Consider the following 9,116-nt stretch of genomic DNA (forward strand, 5'->3'; position numbering starts at 1 on the left):
CTTTATTTAAACAGCAACAGCTGCCAGCAAAGATACTGAATCAGTGAAGGAAAGTCAAATAGCTTTTCAGGCCCCAATTCATTGCAGTTAACAACTTGATGGGGACCTGTCCCTTTTCTTTCTCAGAAGTGGCATTGACAGGAATATTATAACAAGTTTTTTTTGTAGTTTTTTAATTTTTAAAAAGATGTTGTACACATTGTCTTACAGAGGCCATCCCAGTGATATAAAGGATGGTGGGTAAGAGCTGATTCTGTGTATCGTGGCAGTGACAACAATGGTTAGGAAGCAGCAGTTCTCCAAAAGTAAATTTTCTTACCCTTCTGTCCCACACTCCTTTGAAATAGAGCCATTGCTGAAATATCCAGTAAAACTTGTCCAACTTGCTTTGTAAACCTCCAAATGAAGCTCCAGAATGACTGATATGTTTCAAGTATTACTATTTCTATTTGTTTCTCCCTGTTGCATGAGATTTTTTTTGTTGCTCGACAGATGGGGCTACATTTTAACATCTTACTTGAAAAAATAGCACATCAGACAGTGCAAGTACTCCTTCAGTGAAGGTGGAGTGATAGCCTCAACTTTGGTGCTCAGGTTATGAAGCAGAGCTTGAAATCAGAACATTGTAACTCAGACCTGAGTGCCACCAATTGAGCCTAGGCTGATATAGGTTGTTCTGTACTTACCATTCCAACCTGTTGGTCGACAAAGTGAACCATTAGGTTCCTTACTGATTTTCTGGCTGAGATCATCGAACTTGCCAAAGAATCTGTGGTTTAGTACCAAACTATGTAGTGCAGATACCCACTGAACTGTTCCATATGTTTTACTAGAACTTTAAAAATGATTTGGTCTGAAAATTCACTTAGAAAACCAGGGTGGGAGTGGAGATAGCTGTGAGGGTTTCAGAAGGGAGAAAGTGGCATGGGGTAAATGGATAAGGAAGCTGCTAGTAGGAGTGTGGAATTGAGCCTGCATGTGAGGGAACAGAGAGAGAAGAAAGCTGCAGGTATGGGACAGCAAGAGGTTGCAAAAGGTGTATGGTTGAAAATGGGGTTGCAAAAAAGTGTGGGGAGAGATAATGGTTGCACACTAGGGAGAATCAGGCTGTAAAGGAGTTTTGAATTTGTAAACAAAGGACTATTCAATTAACAGATGCAAGAAAACATCAAATCAGTAAGGTAACAAATTCCTTTGAAATTAATATACCATTTCTAAGACCACATAAAGGATGTTGATTGATTTATTGTTGTCACATGTACTGAGATACAGTGAAGAGTATTATTTTGCGAGCTATACAGGCAGATCGTACCATACAAAGTGCATCAGGGTAGCAGAACAGAGTGCAGAATAGTTTTATAATTGCAGAGAAGTTGTAGAGAGAGAGAGATCAACATTAACATTTGAAAGGTCCATTCAAAAGTCTGATAACAGTAGGGAAGAAGCTGTTCTTGAATCTATTCATACATGTATTCAAACTTTTATATCTTCTGCCAATGGAAGAGGGTAGAAGAGCATAACCAGAGTGGGAGGGGTCTTTGATTATATTGGGTGCTTTCCCGAGGCAGCAGCAAGTATACAATGAGTTAGAGGGTGGAAGGCTGATTTACATGATGGACTCTGCTGTGTTCATGAATCTCTGTAGTTTCTTGTGATCTTGGGAAGATCATTGCCATACCAAGCTGTGTTGCATTAGCTGCAACCTCATCATTTTGTGGAAATTGTGTTTAAGGTGATGGATTTTTGTGTGTAGAAATTTATCTGGTTTTTAAATAAATCTTTGTTCCTATCTTACTCCTGCTGTCTTGTAATTTAATTACTGCAAAATCTAGGAAATCAGTGGCAACCTTGTGATTTGTGGCTTTTGTAAGTTTAGTAGAATACTGCTAATTATTGAGGATATTGGCGAATTCTTCCAGTTTTACTTTTGTGAAATTCCAAACACACATATGTCAACACAAATATAGAAGGTATTGTTGCTACACAATGTTATCACCTAATGGATGAGTTTATGAGAATGGAAAATTGAACACCAAAAATCAGGGAAATCTCAAGAGGGGCTCTCAACAAAACAAAAATGTTTAGTCCTTGACTTCTATAAAGTCTTTAACATAGGAAATATCGCAAAACACTTCTGTGGCATAACTGAACAACAGACAGATCTATTTAGTAAAACAAATGTAGGGAATAAGTTGCCAGGGTAGACAAGAGTATAAATGAGTTTCAATGGTAATTCCCAAACAAAGTTATAAAGTAATCAATGATTAATTCATGGTCGAAGATATGCTGTCCAAGTGAAATGAGACTGTGCAGTGTTCAGTCAGAAATGTATGATTACACTGTTTTATTTAAAAATAAATGTACTTCAAGTGAATCTAGCTAGCAATACCGTTTTTATCCCAACAGCCAAATTCAACTATAATGGTAAATGAATTCAACAAACAGGATTAATATTCATGATACTGCACATTATACATCGAGATTTATATAAGAAACAAGGAGTAGACTGTTCACTTCTATAAACTCCAAAGATTGGGTGCCCATAGCAATTTATTTTCTGTATTATCAATACTGAGTAAAATGCAGAATAATTGGGTCAGATGAAACAGAAGGAAGAGAATTAAGAAGGAATCCACCATTGACTGCTATTTTTATTACTTGATGAACAAACATATCCAGATTTTGAATTTGCCGATGAGATGGTGAAGCGTAGAGACTTTTCCAATTCTCCATTACATAATGTCTTTCCATGCCAGTTCCGCTACTTTCAACCCATTCTAATGGAATGAATTTCAAATTTTCCAGATCGCTGGCTACAGATAAATTGTCACCTTTGAAGATATAGTAGAATTTGGAATTGAGAAGCTTCAATAAGGCACCCGATGTAGAAAATATTTGAACGTTAACAAGTTTTACAGTATAGGAGCCAACATTATGTAACCATGAGTCATAAAAGATGTTAAGCATTACATTATTTTTTGTTTTAGTAACAGGGGTTTTGATTGCCTGCAAAGCCTGCAGCAGAGGTTGGATCTGGAAAAAATCAGCTTCTCTGTTCAGAAGATCCAGCTCTTGGAAATCATCTGGAAGGTCCAAGTGCGATGTTCGGAGGAAGTTAAGGATGTGTCGAAACATTTTGCCATCTCTATCTATGAAGTAGTTTCCTTGCTGATCCCTGCTGGTCGGTAAATCCCCGATAAACATTGAGCCAAGCATCGATTCTGGATAGCGAGTTAAAGTCATTAGGGACGTGGTGTACAACATTCCCCCTACATTCAGTGTTATTGGTTCAGACATGGTGAAATCCTTAACTTAATCCCTGGAAGTAAAATAAAGAGTATAATATGGAATCCTGTAAAGAAGAACATCTTTCAAAAAATCATCTATTCCATCTGACAGCAATAGTGCTGGATTATGTAAAGAAACAAAGAAATAGGGTCAGGAGTAGGCCATTCAGTCCCTTAAAAAAAGATAATGTTATTTATTGATTGAGAAACCAGCAAAGACTCCCTGTTATGTTGTAGCATAATTACCTACAAAGTGGTGAGCTTCAGCACTTAACACTCGTTACAAAAGCAGGATGCCCTTCTGTTTTCCTTTTAAGTATCATTTGGTGCCTAATTCAGAACAATTTTGTGCTGTGGATCCTTCTTGCTCGCAAGTGGTGAGAGAATTACTCAGTTTCATGTAGCTTTCACTTATCATCAACCAGAGCTGTACTCATCATTTAGTGTTAAGCAAACTCTAGGGCGTTCCTGATCTGTATTTCTCACTGACACATGCAGATAAACTCAATGATCTACTGAGAGAGTTTAAATTGTTTTTTAAAAAAAGCTTGATCCTATAAAGTAACCATTTCGTCAGATAGCTATGCTTCTCATCATAAAGCTAAACTAGGATAATCCATAAGGGATGGCCAAGCACACCTTGTTAAATTTCAAGTGGTAAACACCAGACAAGAGTGAGAAAGTGAAATATTGTTGCATTACTGAAGAAAATAAAGTTAACTTTTTAAAATTACACATCCCAAGTTACTTTGGTTGTCAAAAGAAACTAAAATGGACACTGTGCTTTCATCTCATTAAAATCCTTTGAAAAGTCCATGTCAAAGGTATTAACTATACCTTCAAACCATGTACTTAGATCAACAAAAGACGTAGTTGAATACTCCATGAAAGTTCCTGAATAACCTGCGTGTAATGTCTGCTCTTACCTTTATGGCATTAACAAAAGCAAACATAGTTACACCCTAGAATACAAAAACATTAGGATATTTTAGATCTCCAAAATATTTAAATTATTTTCTCTTATTTCTAAAGTTTATCCCCTGTCCCAGCTATCTCATTGCAGCAACTCACCTAGTTAATTAAATTTAATTCCAAGTTTGATACAAACGGGAGTAGAAACTGAATACAAGAAATGTGTGCTGCAGGTGTTCCTTATCTCCAATCTAAAGGTCTGCTTACAAAGCATTCTGGGAAATGTGGTTTTGCTACTACCTGTCCCAGAATGCATTTCAGATAATTTCATTTGAAAATAAACCTACTGTACATGAGTTGTTGTCATGTCTTTCTTACCCTCAGGATACAGGCATCGCTGAAAAGCCAGCAATGTACTGCCCTTGAAAAAGTTGTGAAGCCTCTTTTTGAACCACTGCAGTTGTGGTGAAGATATTTTAGGAAGGGAGTTCCAGGATCTCAACCTAGTGACAATGCTGGAACATAAATATATTTCCAAGTCAAGGTGGTGTGTCATTGGTGAGGGAACTCGAAGGTATTGATGTGTCCATGCACCATCTACCCTTTCTGTTCTAGGTGGTAAAGATCATGAATTTGGAAGGTTTTGCCAAAGAAGCCTTGGTGAGTTGTTTTAGTGTTATCTTGCAGATAGCACACACTGTTCGCACTGTGCACTGGTGATGGAGGTTGCTCAGGATAAGGTGATAGTTGGGGGTACCAATCACGGTTGCGGGGTGGGGTCGTGTTACTTGTAGCAGAATATACAAGTTTTATTATGTTATGTGTTATCATTGTTGTCGTTGTGTTATGCATCTTTGAACCACATTTTTCTTCAAACAATGATATTGACTCCCTTAGCCACACCAATATTCCTCATCAGCATCCTACTAGCACTCATTGTCTTTTCATCTACAAAATGCTTTTGTAGACAATGGAAATGTAAGTCCAAGTAATAGTGCAGCTGGTTTCAGATCTAATTTGAAAGTACTTATTCACTACCAGGGCCCAAAATAATCCAAAGCTAATATTACAAGTGTTACAGGTTTTATTAGAAAAACAAAATGACAGAAATAAATAGTAATTGGATTAGCATAACTCCAATGCTTTCTTAGTTAATTACTCTACTCAGGCACAATACCCAGTTATTCCCCTACCATTATAGCTTTTTTAAAAATCTATTCATGGGAACTTGATGTCATTGGATAGGCCAGCATTTATTGCCCATCCCTTATTGCCCTAGAACTCAATGGCATGCTAAGTCTTTTTGAAGCACAGTTAAACCACATTGCTCTGGGTCTGGAATCAGACGTGGGCCAGACTAGGCATGGATGGCAGACTTCCTTCCCTAAAGCACATTAGTGAATGAGATGAGTATCAGACTAAATCCTGTGATGCCAAGCCTGACATATGAAGAGAGTCTGGATCAATTAGAACTACATATATTGGATTTCAGAAAAATGAGCGGGAATCTCATAGCAACCTATAAAATTCCAAAAGGTCTAGACATGGTAAACGCAGGAAGGGTGTTCCCGATAACAGGGGAGTCCAGAACCAGCAGTCACAGTCTATGGATATGGGACAGGCCATTTAGGGCTGAAATGAGGAGAAATTTCTTCAGCCCGACAGCAGCAAACCTGTTGAAGTCTCAGGTACAGCAAATTGTTGAGGCCAAAAGAAAAAAAAATTAACAATTTGTGTGAAGAGATCAACAGGAATGGCCAGAAAGTGGGAACAAAGTACAGAGTTAGGTGATCAGCCCTGAAGGGCCAAATGGCCTACTTTTTTTTATTTACAAACAATCGATATATGCTTGTCATTAGTCTAGCTTTTAATTCCAGATTGTTATTGAACTCAAATTTCACCATCTGTCATGGTGGGATTTGTAGTCATGTCTTCAGAACATTAGTCTGGGTCTCTGGATTAACAATCCAGTTAGTCTACTAGCACACTTCCCCATTAAATCTGTTCATGGTATATAGATGTCACTGGCATTTATTAGCCATCCCTAAGTCTTCTCTAGAAAGTGGCAGTGAGCTCCATTCTTGAACCACAACAATCTACCTTCCAACTATTAAGGATTTCAGCTCCAACAAAAATAAATTACATTTTGCAGACTGTATTGTTAGTATTTTATTCACAAATGTGGAACTATAAATTGATGAATATCAATTCATATATCTGTATATTCCAATCAATAGATTTTTTTTGACAAGTCCATCACCACAGACCATTTTATTTCAATATTTCTTAAATAAAATAATTTCATATTGCCTGAACCTTTTTTGTGCATTCTTTACTATTTTAGCACCATAGATTCCAAGAAAAAACGTGTTTTTGTAAATGTCATCTTTGATAAAAGTTGCATAAATCAGAAACAGATATTTTTGCTTGACAGAGTTACCACCTGGTAGGTTTAGAATGCTAAATTCAAGTTTGCATGTGGGGAGCTGATATTAAAAAAAAGAGCAAAAATTACATAATTGCCATAACTTGTTCACATAGTGCATTCCATTTGGTAGACAGCTCATTGTCTTGGGAACAAACCCTTAAATAAGCACTCGCCAAAATCAATGTTTCAGTTGGGCAAAACTTGTTGCCAATGAGGTCTGAAGCTAATTGGTTACACATCATGGATGGTAGCCAATCAGAAAACAATTTAATATTGCAGCTTTCAATTCTGCCATGAGTAATGCTCATGTTCAATTCAACTTCTGCCCCAGGTAAATTATGGTCCACAGAGAAATAATGGCTGATACTGAACTTTGGCGTTCTTCCATAGATCCAATCCCAGCTTTTAAGCTCCTGGGTAAATTTGGCAATCCCTGGTAGCAACAAATTGTCTTTAGGGTCCACAAGCACAATTTTGCTTTGACAGCTATGCCGCCTTGCGTACTCCATTGCAATGGCATCCATCAATAGATCACAAGTAAGAGTGGGATCCTCATCACACAGATTTTTCACAGTGGCAGGTATACTGGGGGTGGCGTTGGTTTTTAGATCTTGGTGTGGAGAATGGAGAACAGAGGACAAAAGATGCCTGTTAGAGTTGCACAGCAAGGTGCAATGGTGGTAAGCAGATGTCCTTCCAATCTTCGAGGCAGTGCCCGAGATTTTGAAGACTCCGTTGAGCAGCAGGTCGTACCTGTCCGTGGCTAACACATTCAGCTGGGGTCGAATCCTCTTCAGAGCAGAGATAACCAATTCCAAGTTGCCGCGCCTATCGTACTTCTTCTTGGAGGTGAAGAAGGTCAGGTTGATGTTTCCCAGGTCGTGATAGACGGTTCCTCCCCCGCTCCTCCTCCGGCTCAGTTGAATGCCTTGGTCTCTCATGAGTTTGAGATTACATTCCTGCCAGGGGTTCTGGTGGCGACCGATGACCACTGTGGGGCAATTCCTCCAGAGCAGCAGCACATGCCTTTCCCGGGACTGCACGTACTCGTGTAACCAGTCCTCCAGCGCCAGGTTCTCGTAAATATCTGTGGACGTGGATTTCAGAAGCAGAGCGCTGTCGCCCCGGGACTCAGCCAAAGCGGCCAGGGTGGTGTAGCAAGCAGGAGAGAGATTTCTCCATGCTGCCCGGAATCCAACATTCAGCAAGGGCATCCCGCCGCTGCAAAATATAAACTAACAATAAAACTAAATGCAACATGCAAATACAATGTATCGCTGCCCCCGGAAACCGAATGTCAAAAATTGACTCACCCGATGCCCCCTTTTAAACTTAACTCTGTTGCTGACCTTAAAACGCCCTCCCTCGGCCCAAAATGTTCAGGCTGTGTCGGTCACTGCACTGCGAGAGGAAATTGCTGATGATCACTGCTCTTACTGTCACACATAGCGCCATCTACAACACGGAGGTGCCTGTAGGTTTAACACAGGGCTCGCACACTCCCTTTGGATTCTGAGAAGGAAACTTTTAGCATGTTCCCTAACTCGAAGGGAATGGAAAGGCCGGCGGAAAAAAAGAGGATGAAGAGAAATTAACAGCGAGCACTGTTCCCTAAATGTTCCCCACAGTCACTTGCTATACTCGGCCCACCTCATTCCCAAGAAATTAATAAGATTTATCAGTGCTAATTTTTCCCCATAAGCCCTTTTGTTTTGCTTGCCTTGTTTATTTTTACACATGCCTTCTTGGTTCACAACATTATTTACTACCATCATAAGCATACTTTTTTTTCCTTTAACTTACTTTCTATTTTCTTTGTCATCAGAGAGCTCTGGATTGTTTATCCTATCTTTTCCTTTTGAGGGAATATACCCTAATTGTGCCTGATCCATCTCTTGTTTGAAGGTAGATGATTGATCAGCTACTGTTTCTCCCAACAACCTTCACTGTTCCCCAACTCTTCTGCTCTTACATCGATAACTGCATTGGTGCAACATCCTGCACCCAAGCTGAACTGGAGCAGTTAGCGACTTTGCCAACAATTTCCACCCCGTCCTTCAATTCACCTGGTCTATCTTAGACACCTCCCTCCTCTTCCTTGACGTCTCTGCTTCCATCTCCAGCCACAGTTTATGGACTGACGTTTACTACAAACCCATAGACTTCCATAACTACCTGGACTACACCTTCTCCCACCCCATTCCTGCAAAAACTCCATCCTGTTTACCCAATTCCTCCATCTCCATTGCATCTGCTCTGATGAGGAGATGTTGCACTCCCAAGATTCCCAGACATCCACCTATTTTAAACAATGTGCTTCCCCCACCCCCCACCCACCACTGTCATCCAGACAGCCTTCCATCACACCTCCTCTCATTCCCAGCTCCACTGCTCTAAACTTCACCCTGACCAAACATAATAAAGACAGGGTCCTCCTTGTCCTCACTTTCCACTCCAAACGTTTGCACATCCAACATATCATCCTCAAA

At 39.6% G+C, this 9,116-nt stretch overlaps 2 protein-coding genes and 1 long non-coding RNA gene across 8 annotated transcripts in view; 1 reads left to right on the forward strand and 2 right to left on the reverse strand.

The window, feature by feature from the left end:
• LOC122550865 (uncharacterized) overlaps positions 1 to 3,541 on the forward strand; it is a 36,449-nt gene extending 32,908 nt beyond the window's left edge. For both annotated transcript variants that reach the window (XR_015757476.1, XR_015757477.1), the window contains one exon: positions 2,988 to 3,541. This is a non-coding gene — a long non-coding RNA (uncharacterized LOC122550865). The remainder of the gene's footprint in view (positions 1 to 2,987) is intronic.
• On the reverse strand, positions 2,330 to 8,016 carry LOC122550863 (BTB/POZ domain-containing protein KCTD21-like). 4 transcript variants are annotated; one of them, XM_087988331.1, is made up of 2 exons: positions 7,941 to 8,016; positions 2,330 to 3,319 (listed from the first exon to the last, which is right to left on the reverse strand). In XM_087988331.1, exon 2 carries the CDS (start codon positions 3,295 to 3,297, stop codon positions 2,566 to 2,568), a length of 732 nt encoding a protein of 243 aa, XP_087844457.1. In that variant the 5' UTR covers positions 3,298 to 3,319; positions 7,941 to 8,016; the 3' UTR covers positions 2,330 to 2,565. The 4 variants fall into 4 exon arrangements, with proteins under 4 accessions (XP_087844457.1, XP_087844459.1, XP_043548151.2 ...); XM_087988333.1 differs by having other exon boundaries at positions 7,977 to 7,993; XM_043692216.2 differs by lacking the exon at positions 7,941 to 8,016 and adding an exon at positions 4,359 to 4,455.
• lipt1 (lipoyltransferase 1) lies at positions 6,131 to 8,003 on the reverse strand. Of its 2 annotated transcripts, none has more exons than XM_043692215.2 (2): positions 7,977 to 8,003; positions 6,131 to 7,848 (listed from the first exon to the last, which is right to left on the reverse strand). In XM_043692215.2, exon 2 carries the CDS (start codon positions 7,839 to 7,841, stop codon positions 6,711 to 6,713), a length of 1,131 nt encoding a protein of 376 aa, XP_043548150.2. In that variant the 5' UTR covers positions 7,842 to 7,848; positions 7,977 to 8,003; the 3' UTR covers positions 6,131 to 6,710. The 2 variants fall into 2 exon arrangements, with proteins under 2 accessions (XP_043548150.2, XP_043548149.2); XM_043692214.2 differs by having other exon boundaries at positions 7,941 to 7,997.
• Positions 8,017 to 9,116: the final 1,100 nt, after the last annotated feature.

The sequence above is a fragment of the Chiloscyllium plagiosum genome, unplaced genomic scaffold, assembly GCF_037043375.1.
Source record: "Chiloscyllium plagiosum isolate Xiang-an unplaced genomic scaffold, Cpla_swu_hap1 HiC_scaffold_6, whole genome shotgun sequence".
NCBI lineage: Eukaryota > Metazoa > Chordata > Chondrichthyes > Orectolobiformes > Hemiscylliidae > Chiloscyllium > Chiloscyllium plagiosum.